The sequence below is a fragment of the Paralichthys olivaceus genome, chromosome 14 (genome assembly GCF_024713975.1).
Source record: "Paralichthys olivaceus isolate ysfri-2021 chromosome 14, ASM2471397v2, whole genome shotgun sequence".
NCBI classification, from domain to species: domain Eukaryota; kingdom Metazoa; phylum Chordata; class Actinopteri; order Pleuronectiformes; family Paralichthyidae; genus Paralichthys; species Paralichthys olivaceus.
Window position 1 is genome coordinate 8070364 of NC_091106.1, and position 22399 is coordinate 8092762.

The 22399-nt window shown below is 42.3% G+C and overlaps 2 protein-coding genes across 3 annotated transcripts in view; one reads left to right on the forward strand and one right to left on the reverse strand.

Annotated features, from left to right (window-relative positions):
* Positions 1–444: 444 nt before the first annotated feature.
* Positions 445–3045, forward strand: mrpl2 (mitochondrial ribosomal protein L2). Its single transcript, XM_069539304.1, has 8 exons — positions 445–578; positions 826–909; positions 1393–1561; positions 1819–1960; positions 2044–2159; positions 2266–2376; positions 2549–2622; positions 2711–3045. Exons 2-8 carry the CDS (start codon positions 838–840, stop codon positions 2915–2917), a joined length of 891 nt encoding a protein of 296 aa, XP_069395405.1. The 5' UTR covers positions 445–578; positions 826–837; the 3' UTR covers positions 2918–3045.
* The window catches only part of LOC109636146 (phosphofurin acidic cluster sorting protein 2), a 47844-nt gene continuing 28455 nt past the window's right edge, over positions 3011–22399 (reverse strand). The window contains exons 5-25 of one of the 2 annotated variants that reach the window (XM_069539292.1): positions 20835–20997; positions 19452–19543; positions 19160–19240; positions 18740–18799; positions 17273–17424; positions 16568–16661; positions 15435–15518; positions 14609–14736; positions 13908–14040; positions 13711–13815; positions 13361–13467; positions 12334–12488; positions 12117–12227; positions 10864–10966; positions 9800–9832; positions 8635–8677; positions 8483–8525; positions 7428–7566; positions 7085–7308; positions 6238–6351; positions 3011–5853 (exon numbers count right to left, since the gene is read on the reverse strand). In XM_069539292.1, the coding sequence (XP_069395393.1) occupies positions 5738–5853; positions 6238–6351; positions 7085–7308; positions 7428–7566; positions 8483–8525; positions 8635–8677; positions 9800–9832; positions 10864–10966; positions 12117–12227; positions 12334–12488; positions 13361–13467; positions 13711–13815; positions 13908–14040; positions 14609–14736; positions 15435–15518; positions 16568–16661; positions 17273–17424; positions 18740–18799; positions 19160–19240; positions 19452–19543; positions 20835–20997 (2280 nt within the window). In that variant the 3' untranslated portion in view covers positions 3011–5737. The remainder of the gene's footprint in view (positions 5854–6237; positions 6352–7084; positions 7309–7427; positions 7567–8482; positions 8526–8634; positions 8678–9799; positions 9833–10863; positions 10967–12116; positions 12228–12333; positions 12489–13360; positions 13468–13710; positions 13816–13907; positions 14041–14608; positions 14737–15434; positions 15519–16567; positions 16662–17272; positions 17425–18739; positions 18800–19159; positions 19241–19451; positions 19544–20834; positions 20998–22399) is intronic. The other variant, XM_020097718.2, reaches the window with a different exon arrangement.

A 22399-nucleotide genomic window follows, 5' to 3' on the forward strand; every position in this document is an offset into this window, starting at 1 on the left:
TCAGTTTTTTTAAATTGACAGAGATAAAACATCAGCACAGCTCATCTGATTAATTCCCTTACTCCATAAAGACAAGTTCACCTAAAGTGTGGGAAGAAGTGTCTCAGTTAAAATGGTTCAGGTTTATTACACTGAGTTTAATGATGCGAACAAGCATCCATGTTTAAAATCATCCAATGATTTGCTGTGAAGGAAATAGACACAGATGAATATAAAGAATAAACACATACAGGATGTGTGACATTTTGGACTTTGATTGTGTTTAATAATAATAATAACAACAATAATAACAACAACAACAATATAATAATAATAATAATAATAATAATAATAATAATAATAATAATAATAATAATAATAATAATAATAATAATAATAATGACCAATCAACCAATCAACCAATCAAAAGGGTAAAATTTCAAAACAAAGCTGATCCTGAGGAAATACAAGGGCGCCATCTGCTGGACGCGTTGCGCAAAGACAATAGCTGATCTCTGACGTCATCAACATGCGACGCGGCGTGCAGGACTGTGAAGGACGCAGATGAGAGGCTGGTGATGAACAAGTGAAATCTAAAGGTTGGTTTTCATGTCACTGTTAGTTTGGTTTGTACAGAAGAGACACGTTAGTTCACTGAACCAGAAAAGTGAAGGCAGGTCTGGTTCTTCCACCGGATTAACTCGGTGCACACAAGCTAAGCTAACTGTGATCTGCAGAGGAACAGAAACACAACCACACACCGATGAATGTGGAGCAGTCAATGTGTAGAAAAGACAAACGTGGAGGTTCATTTGAAGAGGAAGTGAATCTGCTCTGTTCTCACAGGAGGACGTTGTCATGGCGCTGTCGTGTCTCACTCGAGCTCTGCGATCACTGACAGTGTCCCAGCATGCTCTGCTCTCACCACAGGTAAAACACACACACACACACACACACACACACACACACACACACACACACACACACACACACACACACACACACACACACACACACACACACACACACACACATGGCTGTGTCTCCTTGACATCACATTGACCCACATTGATGTCCTGGGGACTTGACCTTAAAATATGTCTTCCCCTTAAAATGTGATGATTTACATTGAGGGGACTTGTTGTTTTCTCCATAATGAAGAGGAATCCCCATAATGAGAAACAGTCAGGTCCCTCAGTAATACCTGGACCACACACACACAGACGTGTGAACTCAAACTGGGTACAAACAACATTATTTGGTATTTGTGAACACAAATGATGAACATGATGGAAGTGAGATCCGATCACGAGTGGCCACAGGAGACACGTTAACGATTTAATTTGAACCACGACTGTGATCGGATCTCTCAGGGGGGATGTTCCATGTCTGCCTCTGTTTTCGTGTCAACAGGCAGCGGCACGGTTTGAACTGGGAGCTCTGGTGCCCAACACAGCGGCTCAGTGCCGAGGCTTCCTCACCTCAGCCTCTCTGGAGCAGAACAAGACATTTTGGAAGCAGAGGGAGAAGTACACCATCAGACCAATAGGGATGAAAAAGACAGGAGGCCGAGATCACACAGGTAAAGAGGAGCGACGGGTGGTTGTGTGTTGTACATGAAGCTGAGTTTGTGGTGAGGGAAGTATCTTCAGGTTTAACTCAGACTGTTCAGTCCTATGGTGCAGGTTCACAAACTGGGGTAAATCACCATGGTAACTCATGCTGAACCCCTAACCTGCTCCAAATCCATTCAGAAAGCAGCAGACATTTTTATAGAGCTCACTTCTTCAGACCAGAGCTGACGGATGAGTGTCTCATCTCTTTTTTTCCGCTGCGCAGGAAGGATACGGACGCACGGCATCGGCGGAGGCCATAAACAAAAATACCGGTGGATCGACTTCCAGCGACTTCGCTTTGAGCCGGGCAAAGAGGCTCAGTCATTCGAGGAGAAGGTTGTGGAGGTGCGGTACGACCCGTGCAGGTGAGATCAGCTTCTGTCACGCACACTTGTCGTAAAGATCAAGAACACAGAATTGCTTCTCACGATCTGTGATGTCTGTACAGGTCTGCTGACATTGCACTGGTCGCCGGAGGCAACCGTAAGAGATGGATCGTGGCTACAGAGAACATGCAGGTCGGAGACGTCATTAAAACATCTGGAGCCATCGGACGCATGGCGGGTACGAGATCATCCTCTAAACTTTAAAACTATAAAGATTTCTGCCATGTTTAACAATGCTGCTACTTGTAACCTCTGTTTAACGCAAATTAAAATCACCACTTTAGTCCTGGCCAAGGAAGGTGATGCCCACCCACTCGGAGCGCTGCCTGTGGGGACCCTGGTGAACAACCTGGAGATACAACCAGGGAAGGGATCAGAGTACATCCGTGCTGCAGGTGAATCTCTTATTTTGTGCTTTTTAAATGTTGCGTGTTCAGTAACTTCGAGGATGATTCACATGCCAACGCTTGAAAATGGTTCAGTTTGTAAAATGTCACAGAACAGTGACAGAAAGTAGCTTCCATTTTAAGTCAAATGAAATGTCGGGGTTGTTTTTTTGGTTTTCAGGCACGAGCGGCGTTCTGCTTCGTAAAGTGAACGGAACCGCGATCGTTCAGCTTCCTTCAAAGCAGCAGGTTCAGGTGAGGTCATCTGGATTAAGATTACACTGACTGGTTTAAACAAAACATTCTAATCTCAACTCAACGTTGTCGCCTCTGATGCTCCCAGGTACTGGAGACCTGCATTGTAACGGTGGGACGCGTGTCCAACATTGACCACAACAAAGAGATCATCGGTAAAGCAGGTCGCAATCGCTGGTTTGGCGTTCGCCCTTCGAGCGGGTTGTGGCAGAGGAAGGGAGGCTGGGCCGGACGCAAGATTAAACCGCTGCCCTCCATGAAGAGTTACGTCAACCTGCCGACACGCACTGCTTAATAACACGACAGGAGTCCGGACGCTGTCGTCTTGTGATGTTGTTTTGTTCTGGACAGTTGAATCAAATCAGAAAATATGAATAAAGACAAACTGTTTGTACAGAAGATTAAAAATTTTATTTAACACAACTGCTTGTGAGAGCATGGAAAGAAACAAAACGATATAAAAATCCAAAACATATTTACATCTATAGTAAAACATGCAGAGTAACCCATATTTTTAGTGGTAAATTTAAAAATACTGTCATGTCATTTAAAATAGGGTTTGTGCAAAGACACTGGGTGGCATTTCAAGTAACAGGAGCATTGAGAAGGCACGTTGTTCGACCATCAATGAACGTTAACACAGATGTTACGTTTGTTTTTCCGCAGTGCTAAAGTTGTGTCGTCGTGCCCGCTCATTGATCCAGTCTTGTAAAACACACCCATGCTACCTCTAGGTTTAGGGCAAAGGGAAAAAAACAAACTTGAGGTCAAATACATTGAAATCCACTTGTCATTTAGCCCATTTAATATTTAAGAGGCTAACTCACTTTGACATATTCCCTCAATCAACTCTGCCCCGGCAAACACTTCACAGCCCGAGTTTTAAAATCTGTCGGGGTTCGTCAGCCTTGTGACCGAGAGAAGACTGAACCCTTCAAAAAAAGGCAGGAGAGAAGAAAACTGAGTGTAAACGTTGCGGGCAGACGGGACATCGGTGGCAGCTGCAAAATAAGCTTGAACGTCAAGTGTCAAAACATTTAAGTAACAGACAACCATGACGGTTTTCAGACCCCAGGGGGCGCTTTAAACCCATCAACATAAACAACATCCTCATGAGAATAAGGGTTATTTCTAAAATAATCAAAAAAAGGCCTTCTCTTGACTCCAGGCAGTGGTTTACATTTCATCAACGCCTCAAAAACTTCACCTCAAACCAAAGCGTGTCCCAACTGGAGCAAAGGTGTGTAAAAAAACCACATGAAAGTGCATCACAAAGTGAGGGAAATGTATGAGAAACGACAAACCTTATAGCGTTTGCATTGTACAAGTCAACTTCATAGTCTGTAAATATATTTGGTATTTACGTCAACAAATAAAAGTACACTATTTGTGCTTTCAATTTAGTGGAAGGGGGGATTTGCGGTTCACAATAGTACACCTTGTATATATATTTATATACAATGCTAAAAAAAAAAAGAAAAAAGCCCAGCCTGTCAAAGCTCGTAAGGTTTCACTTTATAAAAAAAAAAGCAACAACAAACTCATCCTCTTGCAAAAATATTCCACGCAACACTGTTCAGGGAGTACCATCGAACATATAGCACAGCTACACACAGACACACACACACACAGGCAGTGACTTCTGGCAAGACTCCATACACTTTTCATCATGTTTTAAAAGCAATACATTACTCGGTTTCGCTTAACTCTACCGTCAAAGCACAATTCAAATGAGAGCAGCTCATTCCTATTAGAGATGTACCCAGAACAAAGATGTCCTGAATGAGCAGTTCACGGTTGGGGGCTACCTGCATGACGGAGCCGTGGTAAAGGGCACGACGGTTGGTTTGGATGTGCACGTCCACATTTGGCCAAAAAAAGTGGAAAACTAATCTGTAAATTATTTTTTTTCACCTCAGTAATCTAAATACTGATCTCCACAGGGACCACACTATTTATTAGTTTTATTTCTTACAAACTATTTGGCCAAGGAAAGAGCTCTGTCGGTTACACTGTGAAACAAACGCCACTTTGGCACATCGCCGCATATTGGGAGCGATCCAGTTATTTGCTGTGTTACTGCAGGTCTGTGAGATGTTGTCTCAGGGTCAGCTGAATATGGGGCGGCCATGTTTGCCAAAGAAAAGCTGTTACAACCTGAATTTACTCCAGAGAGGCCTGATTACACTCAAGTGGAACAAAAGAGTGAGAAACGAATACGTCAGCTCATAGAGTCACAACTAAATTTGGCGTTCAGCTGTTGGGAGATGAAGTCTGTTGTTTCTGTGTCACGTTACCCTGCTTCTAAAGTCTGTTACTGTACAATCCAAATGTACATCGATACAAAAATCTCCAGTACTTACATGAATGAAGTCATTGGACGAACGGCTTACATGTTACAAATGTGTCATAGCTACATTCATCATAGCTACCTTCAAACATACAAAGCTCCAGTTGTTGTTTCTGTTTTGATTTGCTTTAGATGCACAGTGTGCTTGAAAGCATCGAGGCAAAAAGAACGCAGTGTTCCTTTTTTATAAAAATGGACCTATGTGGAGAACGTAAAGGGACGAGTAAGAAAACGGAGCACTGAGTTTCGAAGAGAAGGATTCCATCTAGATTCACAGCAATATTCCAACTTTCAACAACAAACACAAACACGGTCTCAAACAATCTCACGCACGCCACTGCACGTCACCACCACACTCCTCCATTGTCTATAGAGTAACAATAAATGTAGGATTTCACAGAAATAATAAAATGTTAACAAAAACAAAAAGTGCAAACACAGCTGCCATTATCGAAATGTGGCAAATTGTCAAAAAGCCTCAAAATACCTCCGAGGCGGTAGCACAAATCTTACAAAATAGTACTTGTTCTTTCTGTAGTGTGTAGAAAACAAAACAAAACAACAACACCCAACAACATCAAAACATCAAATTGACGACATGAAGTTTGTGTATTGAACACGGTTGTGAGTCAGTAAGATTTCCACAGGAAAACTATTACTGGCAGGGGCCGGTTGGCTTTTCCTCTAATGCTCTGTAGCCTTTCGGTGAGACAAGTGCGGCGGGGAGTCTGGTAGTGGGTGAGGTTGCAGTGACGGCGGCCGGGGTCACACAGGCTTAGTGTAACCGAAGATTCCAACAGGGAAGTGCTTGACATGTGTCGGCCACTGGGCGGCAAGCTGGAAAAACTTCACATCATTCCACTCCACTCCGTCAATAGTGACTGAAGAAGAAGAAGGATCACAGTTAAATACACAAACTGAAGAATAACATAGTCAACATGAAAGATCCTGCTTGAGGGTTTCAGAGAAGGTCGTTCATTATTGAAATCAGTGGCTCTCAGTGGATTTGTTTTTATTCATGCATTAAAGCTGCTTTCGTCCAGTCTAAAGCAGACGTTATCACTGGTACAGACAATTGAATGTAAACACAATCCCAGTCATTTTATTTTGAACGGAACGTGTTATTATTTTCTCCACAACCATCTGGCGAGCTCCAGAAACGATCTTGCAATCCCCAGAGTCACTGATTTACACCATGCAACACTGAGGCGAGTTGTGGCATCAGCACCAGGGGGCAGTGCAGCTTCAGCTGTGTGCAGTCTCACCTCTCAGCATTGTGTGCTGGTGCTTGGCTGTGCAGATCAACCTGCTGATACCATCAATCACTTGGCTCTTAGAGTCCAGCTCTTTCTCCTTGGGCTTCTTGCTGAGAAAAATCACTGCGGAGGGAGAGGAGGGAGAGCCCAGTCATTTGCTTTTGTGCTGAAGAGGAAACTCAGCTGATTTTACACAGCAAATGTTTACTGGTCTCAGGAAGCACAACTGTGAGTGTGGAAAAACTGTGTTAGGCTTTTTGTGGCGACAGAGAGAGCTGCATGTGATTAAATGCCTCGTGTGATGTCATCTGAGTCAGCATTGGTTCTTGAAATAAGATGAAAAGAATAAATCGGGTTGTGGAGTAAGAAAGAAGTGAGTTCATCAGATCTCTGTAACTGCTCCTCATCTCTGAGGACTACAGTTCCAGGCTACATAAGATGTTACTAGCATAACACACCTGCATCTCTGACTGAGCTGACAGGTTGCATTGTGGGTAGTGTAGGCATCAGTTTTTCTTAAAAACGAAGAAGAATACATGCTAACAAAAGAAGATATCTCGGGTTCTGCTGCATTGAATTAGAAAGTGTCTGACACATACTATAGAAGTGCAATTTTAAAGAGGCGACTAGTCTTATAAAGAAATATACATAGTACTCTTTTATACAAATATAAAAATATACAAAGATTTTATACCTACTCCGTTATACAAATATCATTTTTGCTCACTGTTAGATACATATAAAGAAATAGTTGCAGATGTCATCCAGCTAAATATCAAAGCTGCAGCTTATTTACTAGTTCACAGACACTGTTTATGGTCTATGAGTACAGATGCTTCACAATTTCCAAGCGTACCTTTCTTGTTCTTCTCCTTGGTAACAACAGTCATGGCCATGCTGGGCGGAGGGGTGAGTTCCCCTCCACACGGGAGGCGGCTGACTTGCAGTGAGCGGAAATTACTCTTCAGGGTGTTCTTCAGCCCCACGTCTCTCTTCTCTCCCTCCTTCTTCTTCTCTGGGCCTTGCCACGTCCAGTAGTCCACCTGCAGACCCATGACCTCGTTGCCCGAACATGGAGAACTAACATCGGAAAAAGCAAAATAAGAAGCAGCACAGAGAGAGGACAATGAAAGCTAAAGTGAGAAAGAAAAATGGGATGAGTTTGCATTTATTGATAAGTGATATGAGTCTTGTCATACCCAGCTCCAGAGAGGGCGGTGGACACAGAGGGGGACTGCGGGGGAGTGCCCCCAATCTCCTTCCCATACAGACCAGCCGATGGGGGAGTCGGGGAGGACAGGATGCTTGTGTTGCCTCCCATCGCATCATCTGAGTCAACTGCAAATTGGGGGGAAAATGATCTCATGCATAAAGTTTCAAAGTGAAACTAAACACTGTAAAAATATGTCATCATATAAATGAGCTCTCTAAATATAACTTATTATACATCAGTCTTTACGCTGGTTGCCTTTTTTCATTCTGGATTGACTTAAAAATTCTACTTATCTCATTTAAAGCAATGAATGGCTTCGCCCCAACATACATCAAGCACTTATTCACACCCTGTGTGCCACTTCCCAGATCATGGTTGGTGACTAGCAGGTATACACAAGTTTATTAAATGCAGGTAAAACTGTGAAAAAAAGGTGATAGATTCCTTTCACATTGCCAGTAGAGGAGTTTTCCTTTCTGTTTTTTCTTCACCGGTGCGTCATGTTCAATGTCAGACACATGCCTAAAACTGAGGTGCTCTCTTGCTTCACTGGGTTTCCAAATAAGCTTGTTTACAGACGAAAACAACTTGCCAGTAAGTTTTTTTTTGGGACCAAAATAAGAGGGGCTTATGGGTAAGCACGGCTTTTAGAGCCCTGAAACTATGGAACAGTTTACCTTTTGAATAGTTTACTATAAACTATTAAACTAAATAGTTTAATAAATAAAATAAATAAATAATATAAACTATTTAATATACTATTAAATAGTTTCAAATTTCATTATCGTATGTATTTTTAATCTTTTCTTAAAACATCTCTTCTTGAAACATTTTTGTTATTGTAAAAGTTTTATTATATTTGACATATACTGTGTATTTTTGTTTTCGTCTGTATTTGTTTGTCTGTTAGAGAGCAGGATTACACAAAAACTAACAGACAGACGAAAACTTAGTTTAGTGTTTTCAAATGGTTAAAAAATAAAGTTTATTATTAACCAGCACACAGAAACAACAGTAAAATGTCAAATCAAATCCTCTTACCTGAGGTTGAGAGGCTTTGCTCCACAATTCCAACTTTCACAACCTGTAATAATAATTTAAAAAAAAAAGGTTTCAGTCTAAAATAACATTCAACACAGAATAATCTACAAATTCTGTTTGGCACCTTGTATTGGAAAAAATAATAATCATACCCCGATAAATGGCACAAATTTCTGACAGGAGTCCTCATCAGGGCTGCAGAGACAAAATACAAGAAGAGGCTGTGAGTGAGACCAGAGACGTGTCTGAACATTTCAACAAAAGGTGCACATGAACACACTCAATGGTCCTGGAGGGAGGATGACTGTGCCATGACCCATCGAGAGGAAATGGCACATGACTGGCTTGGGTGGAATGGGGTCATCTTTGGGGTCACGTTACAATGAGATGAATGAGAGGACTGCTCCTTACAACCAAAAGAAGACAGGGTCAAGGGGTAAGAGAGCTAATTTTTGTAAATGGCTTGAAAAGTGATAGTTTGGGCACAGACGTAGTAACTGTGTAACTTCATTACACGACTATGCTGCAAAGCTGAGCGTGTCACCCGTTCAGCAATACATGAAAAATCATTGGGCACAGAAGTTTAGCACACATGCAGGCCACGACAACAGATTCTAAAAAGTACAAGCACCAAATGACTCGGCGGGGAAGAGCTGAGAAAGTGTTATCTGACTGCTAATGTCCTCTAACGTGCAGCAACCAGCCGCGCAGCTCCTAACCTAGTCGGCGATTCTCTCTTCATGAGCCTGCAAAATAGACTGCACCCACAACAACAACAACGCAAGGACGAGGGGAGGTGCTGGCTTTTGTTCCAGTGCAGGATGCAGAACAGCAGACAACGGCCATCTCACCTGCTTGGGCGCCAGTGCTGTATTTCATCATCATGATTCAGTTGCATTACATCGGGAAAGCTGAAGGTTTTGCATAGCAATACCACAACTGAACAAAACACTTGTACCGACAGGTTGTAAATCAATCACCAACGTTTGCATCAAGTCATTCCTAAGTCCTAACTTTTATTGATTGAACATTTCTCATGATACTGATATGGCTGGATGTATGAGCCAGAAAACCATTCCACTTTGCCAATTTGTTAAAAGGTTGTAAGGCAAATCTCCACAGCAACAACACAGAGGGAGGAGTAAAACCCAAAGTCACAGCAAACCAAAGACACGAGTAAGGACAGAGTGCAGAGTGAAGTTACAGTGAGTATCGAGTGTGAGAGGAGGAATGTTAAGACACAGCGAGAGGAGCGCAAGCCAAATGGAAGAGGAGGAGAGAGAATAGGGAGGGCAAAACAAGAGTCGAATCAGATACCTGATGTAAAAATCAAAATACAAACTCCTTTTCCTTGAATGCAAATCAAAAAGGGGGGAAAGGGGGGAAGAAGGAATGCGTCAGTGTTAAATCTGCGTGTTGTATTTCGGATCTCTCCGTCCAGTAAAAAGCCACTGTCACAAAGAGGGGAGGGGGTTTGGTCAAACCTCAGAAAGAAAACAAGCAAATGCACAGCGAGATGCAAAGGACTGTCTGCTGAGTGTGTGAGATGAAAACTGGCTCAATGTGGTACTTTGTCGACAGAGGCCTGTACTAACCTGAAAATCAAATCCCTGCTCCATAACATTTAATTACAACCCATAAATACTTTCATCAAACAGTGAACTTGAAATAAATAAAAACCTGAAGCTTCTTGACATTTTTACGTCATAATAAACAGATGTGACTACACTGTGTGTGTGTGTGTATTTGAATATGTAGACACATGCCTGCATGCATATGCATATTTACACCTCAATATCTTCCTCATGCACATTTTCTTTCCAAGTCATGGTCTGATCCAGTAGTTCCCACTAATTGTCTAGACTGTGGCGGTCCACCATGTCGTAATGTATCTATATTCTAAATTAGTGCAGTGCTATTTGCTGCATGCTTGCTAGCACTGTTGCTCTAAGAACGTGCTCACGCTACCACATGCTCACGCTACGGTGCATAATGTTTTTACCGTCCAGGCTGACGGTCAAACCTCAAAGTCTCAGCTGCAGTTATCGAATGCAATGCAGTTCTTTCTCTTGTGAGAGAACTTATCTTTTGTTCTATACTTTCGCATAAGTATCACTCAGAATCTGTTGCACACGAGAGTGAACTTTGTGCATGTGCACCCCCGTTACTGCCATTCATTCTGTGGGAAACACTGACTGATCAGTTGTGTTCAAGAACTAATTTTAATAAGAGAAGATAGAGGAACAATAATATCAGTACACCACGTTTGAAGTCATTCTGACACAGACGTGCTCAGAGCATAAAAATATTCATGCAAACACACAAACGTGCAGCACATGAGAACACTCAAATAATCAAGTTAATAATCAACGTCACTTTACCTCTTCTGTTTGTAGGTGAGCATGGCTTCCGAGATGGGGAACTGGTGGGACACGTTGGCACCGGCCAGATACTGAACCACTCGTCCTGCTACATCTATGTTATCTGCAGGGGAGCAGGGAGACAGATTGTTAACAACATGCCTCTCTCCTGTTTCATGTCTGACTAACAAGCTGCAAGACAACTGGTGTATAATATGCAAATCTTTCACATGCAGCACATCGCTCGGAGACTGTGCATTAATCATTTACATGTCAGAGAATTAAGGAGACGGGCTGGCTGAGTGTAAAATGTCATTAAAACGTGGGTGAAGTCGGCCGTACGACACACAAGACAAATCGTGTGTTGAACAGAAGGCCTGCAGGGCAAATCCAGCCTGACACACATTTTCTGGCACCTTGAAATGTGGGAACTTGGTGATTTTTAATGTCACGTTTTAATGTCAATGTAATGACTTTGTTTTGGCCTGCTGCCTCTGTACTTTAAGCAAATTCCCCTCGTGAAGGAGAGAACCAGCCTTTGCCATCTAAACACTGGCTTGGGTGTTGAGGATATAAAAATTCACGTCGGAACAATGGAGGACAGAGCACATTTTTACATCTTTGATGTTTTTTCCTGCAAACACTTGATGATTCAACGTGGTGTGTGACTCTTGCATCTATGGGGAGTAAATTAAGTGAGTGAATAGGGTGGAGATGAGTGAAAATGATCAGGCTTGTTTGGGCAAGAACAAGTGAGAATTGAGGAAACGGATGAGGACAGAAGATTTAAGATGGATATGCGTGAACCAGGAGTCGCATGGAGTATCATTTTTGTTGCCTTTATTCTTTGTGAATGAACTTTGTGTTTCATTGTGTTAAAAGTGCTGGACAAATAAAGTCTGATTGTTTATTTGATAAAATGACCGGATTAATAATGAATGCCTTCATTTCAGCTACTTGGATTATTCACAAAATCATGGCTGATGTATGTTTTTGGACAAGAAATGTAATGTCACATAAATTTAAAACCTTTAATATTACAATCCATTCTGATAACGCTTGGGGTAAATATCTGAGCCTGGGTTCTGACAATGTACTGTCAGAGAAGTAGCATCATGATGGAGAGTTGCTCTGTACACCAAAGCACACTATTTTACAAATGGAAAAAATCTCATTCCATCCAACAGTCTCTGACCACTTCTCTTTCCCTTTCAAGTTGGCTGAACATTAGACAGACCTGCTTTGCAGTCAGACATCAGAGCCATGCATCCTACCTGAGGCGGGCCGATCTGTCCTGCAGAACAGCTCCCTCCATGCAGTGTCCATAAAGATGTTGTTGAACTTGCTGTCAAAGGAGGCCACATACTTTGCCAGGGGATGAGAACCTGTGCACAAGAAGAAAATGCTCATATTAACAACAAGGATGAAAATGTGTAGCGTGTTCTGGCTGGTATTTCCAGTAACACTCTGCACTAATCCTGACTGTCATACCTATGGGGATCACCAAAAAGCGTATGTAACTGAGCCAGTCAGGGGTCTTGTTGGCCAGCTGCTCCACAAAGAACCTCAGGATGGTGCTGAGGTAACTCTGGTCACCTGCCACTGCTACCTTCATCGTCGGTGGGGTCTGTGCATTGCAGTTGCAGCTGCAAGGGTTGAGGTAAGACAGAAAGAAAGAGTAATTAAGAGAAAGAGAGAGAGAGCTAACTCATGAAAGATGCGGGTCACAGAGTGTGTGTGGGAGAAATTATGAGTGTCTGAATGATTTACATCTCTTCAGGGGTTTTCCAGGTTTTAAAGCGGTCTTACCTTTTTTTTAAAGCCGGATTATGTCGCACATTATCATTTGAAATACTGGGTACTTGCAAGTATTTGCACGTCTCCTCAAGCTAACCAAACATTACAGCAGCTTTAAGGACTTTGTTGCTAAACAATTTAGGAAGTGAGACATTAAAGGTTTTCCATTTGCAGAAAAAGACCTGTTCTGCTTCGGCTCAGTGTCAACATTTGAGGAAAAACCCAGCAGGCAGCTACAGCAGCGAGTGAGTGAGCACATTAACAGAGATGTACATGACTCTACATGACATGGCCCCAGCTGGAGTAAACACACTGAGGAGCAGGTGTGGAGAGAGTGGGAAAGTTGCAGTTTGGCAGAATTAAAGAGAAAACAGGTTTAACAGAAACAGCATGGCAGAGTGAGACAGCCTCATCTGCAATTGACACAACTTCCTGAGGGGACACAGGCGAGCAGATGGAGCAGAAAAAAGAGAAGAAATTGTACTTGAGCTTTCATGAGAAAAGAAACACATTTTGATAAAATGGGTTCACAGACTGAGAGCACTTCAGCAGAGTGAGGGATGGTGTCCCGGAATTCTCTGGCGGCGAGCCACCACAAAGACACGTTGTTTAGCGAAGATGACTCCCAAGATTACAAGCAGCAAGATCATACTCTCCGATGGCTTGCGTCATTCAAGCAATGCGTGTGTTATGTATGTATATATGTATGTATGCCACTCACAATCTCTGGATGCGAGTAACGATGGTGTTGAAGGCAGCCTGAACATCGGCTGCAGAGCAGGTGGACACAATGGGCTGGGCCTGTTCATGGAGCAACTCGGCTACATACTGCACAGAAACACATGTGAGAGGGACACGATGAGTTCATGGAGATAAAAGAGGCAGGGGTGAAAGGGCTGGAGAGAAAGCAGGAAAAACATGCTACTGGGGCTACACAGTGTACATCCCATGAACGATACTTTTTGTCTTATGCAATAATGTCAGGAAATGCTTGTAGCGTGGCAAGCCCGTAGTGTTTCTACAGTATATATGAAGAGATGAAGGTCAACATGTCTGTAGTAAAGCACACACCTGTCCTTGCCACTCCATGGTGTTGATGAGGATGATGCTCTCTGGAAGGCGTTCGTCAGAGATGAGGATCTGGTTCAGTTGGTCGTACACAGACTTCCTGGGAACCTTTGGCACAAATAAGAAGCAGAGTCTCAGACTAAAAACATCTGTGAAGAACAGATCTGCGGCTTGATGTTACATCGGTGTGTGTAGCTCACCTGTGCTATGAGTCGTGAGTCTGGGGAGTACTCGCTCTCCATACTGCTGGTTCTGTCGCTCTGAGCCTTGGAGTTCTGTCTGTCTTTCATGGAGGTGCTGCGAGGACGCCTCTGCAGCTTGTTCTCAACCTTACTAAGAAAGAGAGCAAACAGGAGGAGTGTAAAATACACAACAGAGCAACAAAGCTGAACAAATAGACAAAGATACATAAAAAAATAAATAATTTAATAACAACTGCTGTGGGAAGAACCATCCCAAATAACACATTAAGCCATTAAGGTCAGGTGAGTTGTGTGGTGTGCATGTCTCTATCTTTAGAGCCAGATGAAATGTGTCTCATCCACGATATCATAGTCTTGTTTTTTATCATGACATGTGACTGGTGGGGTTGCCACATTTGTTGGTTTTCAAAAACTGTTATAGAGTTTAGGTTAATGACAAATATTTTATCAGAAGTTTTCATTTTATGTCTTTATCTGCTTCAGATGCTGAGAAATTAAGAGTTAATGTAAATGTTGGTGATTCGGTGAGCTCCTGAGAAACCTTTGGGATTTAGGCGTTCATTTTCAAACATTTAGGTTTTAGAGTGTGTTATTGTCAAGTCTTAACTGGTTAGAAAGCTAAACACTTTCATAAGAAAGTTCATGCATGATGACATAACACTACCGAGTGTGTATGTGTCCACATGTAAGACATTTACCTGGGAGACATGTGGTTTTGGGACTCTGTCTTGCAGAGCTTGCCAACACTGCTGGTCATTCGCTCAGTGTTGACATCCCAGCTGCTCACCTCCCCCGGCCCGGGCCCGTTGTCGTCAGTCTCTGGCTCCTGATCCAAAAGGAGGAGGGAGCAAAGATGAGCCACGAAAATTATGTTTATCATACAACACCATCACATCCCATCAAACTAGACCAGATTCCTCCCTTCAGGTACATTCTCTATTCTGTCTGCATGGAGAATACGCAGCCAGCATTTTAAGGAGAAGAGTTGAGAAACAGTGGAGGTGTGAAGGGAGGTTGAGAGGTGCTGGCCTGCTGAATTATTCAGCTGAGCTGTTGAGGTTGGAGATAATGATGCAAGTGCTCCATGACAGATGAGATAAAAAGCTGTGGTCTCTTAGCAGGTGGCCACTGTTCCTGCAGCTCAGATATTCATTTTGAACTGGGTTAGTGGAACAGGGAGATGATCGGGCAGTGTGCAGCTCAGAGGGGGAGTCGGGGGTCGGAGCAACAGGTTGGACAGACTCAACAGCACAAAGACGACAACAAACACAAACATCTCTCCTTCAATCGCCGCCAGTCAAGACTCCTCCTGCATGGTGCTGCCTTCTCTGATCCATAATGGATGGCTGAGGCTGTTTGGTTTGCTCGGCCTTACATACTCCCTCCCTCTGGGAGTTCTCTTAGAAAACAACAAAGACCCATGGGAGGAAAGAGCACTCAAGTGGACGGGATAGGTTTGAGAAAGAGACGCTCAAGGGGGATTTAGCAGAAGAAAAAAGGAAACTAGTTGTTCCAAAAACATACCACAACAGTTGTATCTGTGATGCTGTCGTCTTGATACCGAGCTCCTTGTACTTTACATCTCTCCACAGTCAAAAAGTCTCCACTCTGCAGGGTAAATACACACACACACACACACACACACACACACACACACACCATTATTTCAGACACACAACACAGTGGTGCGGATGAATGAGACCATCTGAAAACATGAACTCATTAACATCAGTGATTTCACAATAATATTATGGTCTATCTGTTGAGATTGAAGTTTCTCAGGACTGACATTATTTCACATTGTGTCTCAACACAGTCCAGCTCGGTGACAGCGGCAGAGTATAAATATCTCTAAAAGCGTCTTAACGTTTCACTACCACCCACTGTGTACTAATATATAAACTTCAAAAGTATAAATGACACTTTTATATGTTCAGGTTTACGCGACAAAGTGTTTAAGTGCATATCCTAACATCTACTTAATTCATTTCAATATCAGATCAAAGACGATACATTTTGTCTCGCAGACATTTTTACGGAGTTCAGCTTGAGACATTTATTGGGTAAAATGGAGGACTATAGCAGTCTGCAGTGCTCCAGGCTGTTTTATTACAGGCTAAAATGGATTCCCAGATATTTATAAACAGCACTCCTTCTATCGCCATCAGACTCAACATGTCTCTCTCTTTCTCTGCCCTTGCTGATTCCAATGGGCCATAAATCTGAGCAGGAATTCAGGGACAGCTATAGCCAATCTTTTCCCTGTGTATGGGAGCATATTTGTGTGTGTGTTGATGGTGGTGGTGGAGAGGTCAGTGGGTGTCAGTCCCTATAAATAGTGCAGGACTACAGGGGTGAATAGGGTAAGGACCACAGCCCGTCCTCTTTTGCAGGGGTGGGAGCTGGTGGGGGGCATTGCACTCGTGCTCAGAATATCTTCCCTGCAGTATCATAGACCTTGGGAATCCCTAAACCACAATAAGCACAGAAGACTGTCAGATATTTAAACACTGCTAACCATGGGGAATTCCTTTACACAACACTGTTAACAAAAAAAAAGAACTTCAGCAGAAATCTAGAGGGAAGAACTTAACCAGTAAACAGTGGAGCTGAGAGGCATCAAAGAGGCCTGTTATTGGATCGGCTGATCAACTTACAGGACATGACAGCTCTCTCTGCTGACTTTTCTGGCTGTGTATGCTTCCAATTTCTGTCTGAGAGCTGGAGTGAGACATCCCTTCAAAAAACGGCCTAAAAACAGAAACAGGAAGATTTGAATTTAACAACACAGAAATAATATATATTTTAATATATATATATGTCTTTGAACCAAATCCCAAAAATGTCCAATTTCCCAATAAACCATATTAGTGCCATACGAAGAAATGCAAATTATGAGATTTCAAGAATATTCCAGTAATATTTCAAGAATAAAGTTGTGATAGAGAAGGATGTCATAGTATTATGAGGATAAAATTGTAATTTAACAGAAAAAAAATCCTAATATGACGAGAAAGTCGTAATTTAATGAGAAAAAACTCATTACAAAAGTAAAGGCATTAAGTAATGAGAAAAAGGTCATAATATCACGAGGATAAATAGGCACACTCACAATTTTAACCTGATAGTCCTGATACTTATGATAGTGTGGTGCTCATGAGCAAAAACCTTACCTATTTTGTTATTTGTCAAACCTTAGTATAAGGTCATAGCCTAAATATATGACTTTATTCTTTTTATATTACGACTGTATTCTCAAAGCCCCATCCCTTTAAGTGGCTCTATTCTCCATCATAATATACAGAAAATAAATATTTTAGTCAATAGAATTATTAGACTAAAGAGGTAGAGTGCAGACATACTTCAGTTTAGGTTTAGGTGTGCTAAGGACGCTCTCGTTATCCTCCATCTCTGGCCCGCTGTCGCTCTGGTTGTACACTTCAAGACTGTCATATAGTAAGTCCAGATCCTCCTCCACCTCCTGGGTCTGGTCTACAGGGTCAGAGTCCAGGACCTGCCCCACAGGATAGACACATCATTAACACATCAGCACACTGTAATCAGGGATTATGGCCATGGATTAAATAAATGTAGGGAGTGACTGGTGCTGTGCATTAGCTAATCACTTTCACAGCTGGGTTACTGGAGCCTAATGAATGAACAACAGCACTAACGGCTGTAAAACAAAAAAAAACAAGCTATAGCACAAATACATCTCTGCCTTGGCCATAAGTGGACCACTTAGAAGGTAAGTGAGTGCTTGAAGAGAGAGCTCAGGTGATGTGCCTTGATCTACCAGCTGCACAGTGGGGATGTATATCATAGAAACTGCACACAGCCAGACCTTGTGGACTAATCAAGTGATTAATGCCACTCTATAAGTGCAGGAGCTGGCAGGGAGCAGATAAACACAGTCTGTCCACTCTCCTCCTCCTGGCTGTGTATTTATAGAACTGTAACCCTGCACACTGACCAGCCACAGGGAAGAGATTAGAGGGTGTGATAAAAGATCACGAGCCACCTGCAGCTTCCAGAATCATCCGGCGAGGCTGATGGCCCAGAGGCTCCTATAAGCATCACTAGGTTAAATCTTATACATACATCTCTTGATGCGGATGGTTAAACATAAACCTAAAGGGAGGAGTAAAAAGGTAGTGCACATCCTCATTTGGTGTGGAAACCTACCTCTTTTTGATGTCAGAAGTAGAAAAGGAACTATTACTCCCATAGATTCCACAATTTGCTAGTAGTTATATGTATATTTGCCTAATGTAGATTATGTAGTGGAGGACATGTAGTTGCACACAACTGTTCGACATCCTGCCGATGACCTGATTATAAGCTTTTATGTAGAATCCAGAAACACTTTACATTCATACTCGAGAAGAAAAACACAAACCTTAAATAGGACAAGCCTCTGAGCCTACATTTACCATTAGATTAACCGATGGAGAATAAGGCTGTTAATGGATTTTGCATAAGGATTGCAGCTAATGGCAAAGTATGAATCATACATCCATGAACACGGAGGTAAGGCAGCCAAGCATTATAATGACACTTGTACTTCTGCTGTGGCACTGATTTCTTCACAGACAATGCTCCTGCAGACTGGAGCATGCTAGAACTACAGATTAGTCCCCCCCAGAGTGCAATTTAATAACTGAAATGTATTGAAGCTGACTCACTGAAGTCTTCATAACAGAAGGATGGAGAAATTCCAGAGGGCTGCACAGGGATGGATGCTGCCTGCTCTAAATTTCAACACACTGTTTGCTGCTTTGACATTGAACTCAGTCTCCTGGTTGTCGATCAAAACAAAGGCAACTCACCTCATCTGTCACCTTGAACCTCTTAAGCAAGGCCACAAACTTCTGCTTGAAGTTAGGTTGCTGTAACGGGAAAGAGAAAGCATACAGTTATGATGAAAACAACCCCCCACCAAAAAAGGGAAAGGCTGTCATGATTAAATAAGCATGACAGCTGCGCTCAGGCTTTTCAGTTCTCCAGTAACTGTCCACTGGATTACTCATTCACAGCGACTCTACGTAAAGACCATTATAATCAGTCCAGTGAACCCAGTGTTCATTTACATGCTCATCCACATCGTCCTAATGGCTTGAGCAAATGGAACACAGAGTGTACTTTCTCTTAAAAGCTTGTCTGACAGCAAAGACAGATCTTGTGTTATTCTCAGAGTCAATGAGTGGCCAGCGAAAACGTGTACGCGGCAGTATAAGGAGGCAACTAACCCTGGTCATGGAAGTGGTTCGAATCATTTTCCTCCGGGCTTTCTTGGGCTTCCTGACCTCATCGTCCTCGTCATAAAGATCCTAAAATGCAGGGAAGGTGGATCAAATATCTGAAATATATCAAACTATAGTCTAATCTCATCACTTGCTATCAAAGCTATACAACAGCTTGTGCTGTGTGACAAGGAGTTTGTTTTGCTATTTGACATTTCATTTACTGAATCTCTATTATGTATTTTGTTCCACAGGGTATTGCAGATTTGTATGCATTCAAGTCATTTCTGGCACTGACCTGGCCATGAACTGCGTCATCACTGGCTTCTTGCTCTGAAGAGTAGCTGTCATCATCCTCCTCAGAATAATTATCCATGTCTGGGGAGCGGTCTGAGATGAAAAAGCACAGAAACACGTCAGGATATTAAGATACACATCTAGACAGCATTACAGCCATACAGATTTCAATTTGCAAGTTTCCCACAGACACATCTTTTCAAATTTGGGCTTAGGAGAGATAGAGTTTATTCGGTGAACAAAAAGACAAGCAGAAATTCCAAGGTCACAGCCTTATAAGTGCTGAAACTCAAACTCAATTTTCTTTTGGAATAAAGAAGCCCTGAAGGAACCAATTCATTCTGAGTGAAATCAAACCTCCTCAATGCACTTTTTCAGTAAATGTTGTTCTTCCACTGCCAATGGAAGGTAAAATGTGTTTCATATAATAAACAGTATTATTTTCTTATGATATAAATAATGCTTTAAGTCTGTTGTGTATTTATCACAAATTTCCAAGAAAGTGTAAAGAAAATTAAGTAACCTAGTCCATGAAAAATAAGAAATGTATTCTGTGTGGATAAAGTTGTCGTTCATCAGTAAATCTTTCCTTCTTGGCAAGAGTAATGAACAAAATATAGTGTACAGTAATGTAAAACATTTTCCAATCATATAATTAAAGACTAAATTTGACTGCTGCAGAAATGTAATGAAACTCGTGTTGTATGCAAATTAGACCGTCAAGCTCTTTTTGAGTGATTCATTTCTGTGGTAGTGAGGTAGATTTTCCTGTGTTTGAAAGCTGAGGACAGACCAAGTGATGTTTTTTTTTTTTTCTTTTACAGGTAATTCACTTCTCTTCCTCTTTGCCTGTGAAACATCCTGTTCTATGTTCCTAGAAGGGAATGGATATTATTAAGGATCACTTCATAGGGGAGAATGATAAACATCTTCTCCTTCCCTCAGAGTGACACTCGTTTAATACTAGGTGCATGAGCTCATCTGTTATGTTTGAGCGGCCTCCTTAATAACATCCAGAGCAGTGAGGGATCAGCATAGCAGGACGAAGGCGTGGAGCGAGAGCAGGGCTCATATCCCCCGCCCAGAAATTAAACAGTGTAAGGCAATAGGCCCTACATCTGTTCTGCTCTCGAATCGACATTACAACCATAGCTGAAGAAAATAACATATCCTTGGCAATAGGTTGGCCTGGGATTAATAGAGTTTATTCTGTCCACGGTTGGGAAATAGAAGCCATGTGGAAGGAGGGAAGAGAGAGGCCTGGGCAGGGACTTCTGGCTCTAGGGTGACGGCTGAAATTACACACAGGATCTGGCAGGGCAGCATGAGTACAGGCCTGTCTAACAAACACGTGTAGGGGGGAACGGGAGATGGCTGTGCCCACCTGAGGTTTTAGTCTTGCGGCCAGCTTGGCCGCTGCCGTCCTCGTGGTCGATGGGCTGGCTGGACAGGGAGTACACGCTGATCTCTGCCACGCGCACTGGCGCCTCCTTCACGTTGCTATGGAGACCCAGAATTTGTCCTCCGTCTGTCGGGTGTTGCATCACCTGGACATAGGAAGATTAAAAATGAGGTCACTGATTTTAAGAATCAATTTCAAAAAGATAAACTTATATAAGACACCAGTTTTATTCTATCCCTCTCCTGCACTGTCACTGATCATATTATCTTTTGTGGAATGAACACAACACAGGATCTGATCAGGATTTCATCTGTCTCAGCATCAAGTCCTCTTTATCTGAATTGCATTCATGCCTTGTATAATTCCTTCATCTTTCAATCACTCAGTAGAGTCATGTTGAAGTCACATAGAACAAATCTTTCTTCAGAAGTGAGGCAGGATGGGAGAATTGTATCTGAGACAATACTTATCCAACAGAGATGACAGCTTCTGTTACTGCTTTACACTCACTGAGATTTACCAAGTGATGACAAGCTGAACGCTATGTTATCTCCACATAAATCTTCATTAGCAGAATATTTCTTCCCCATTGAGAAAGTCTGAATTAGCCGAGCAAATTTGCACCTATCATCCAGTCAAACAGTATGACACAGTTGGTAAACTGTTCTGAATCAGATGAGGAGGGACTAGCTTTGACTCTAAGCATCATCTGGGGGGTAATCTAATATTCCACTTGATGAATTGCTGTACAGGGAGTATGCTCAAACACCAGCAGGGGTGCACTTGAATGCATCATGTAAAGGCCAATAAGTGACTTCCTCCCACATAATGCCCCAGCAGATTCAGAACGAGGGCACAAGAGAGTTTCCTGCACAGCATATGACAACATAATTACCTAACAACATACAATAATGGCCAATCGAGCTTTATTCGTAGACGACTATGGCTTGTTTCACTGCAGCGATCACAACGGCAGCAGCACAGCAAAACAGCACAGCAGCTGAGTGCTTGCAATAATGCATTAGTCTGGTTTTCAGATGTCAGTCAGCTCCTGTCTTGGGGCTAGTTCAGAAAAGACATCCAACTCACTGGATCTACACTGTGTGTATAAGGGCATGGTCACACATACACGAAAGAAGCAATGGCGAACCTTTGCATTCTCCGATCTGTCTGAGCGAGGGGCCGAATAAAACATTTGCTTCCTGTGGCAAAACAAAACCGCAGCTGATATTTATTTGCTCACACATGTGTGACCGTGCCCTAAAGGCTGCCATTGGTTGCCTAATTCAGACAGCCTTATACTTGCTTCTCTTTTACCTTTTGAAATGCTAAACAACAATGACTTCCTAGCTGCATGTTAGCCTGAAAACATCAAGAATATCAAGATTTTAATCGTGCAATCACATAGTCAACATACTGTTTCAATTACTGTGGCATTTTCCTTGTGGGAAAATACCCATTTTTATGACTGTGCTTGTCTGCCCAATTGCAAAGATGATTGGTGAAAGAAATATGAACAAACCAGAGGGTTTTTTACCGATAGGAGA

Bases quoted from the DNA above. Each gene is read 5' to 3' on its own strand.
- mrpl2 (XM_069539304.1), top strand. From the start codon at position 838: ATGGCGCTGTCGTGTCTCACTCGAGCTCTGCGATCACTGACAGTGTCC. The intron at 1,562-1,818 runs GTAAAGAGGAGC...TCCGCTGCGCAG, and splicing joins AGGAGGCCGAGATCACACAG to GAAGGATACGGACGCACGGC. The intron at 2,377-2,548 runs GTGAATCTCTTA...TTTGGTTTTCAG, and splicing joins AGAGTACATCCGTGCTGCAG to GCACGAGCGGCGTTCTGCTT.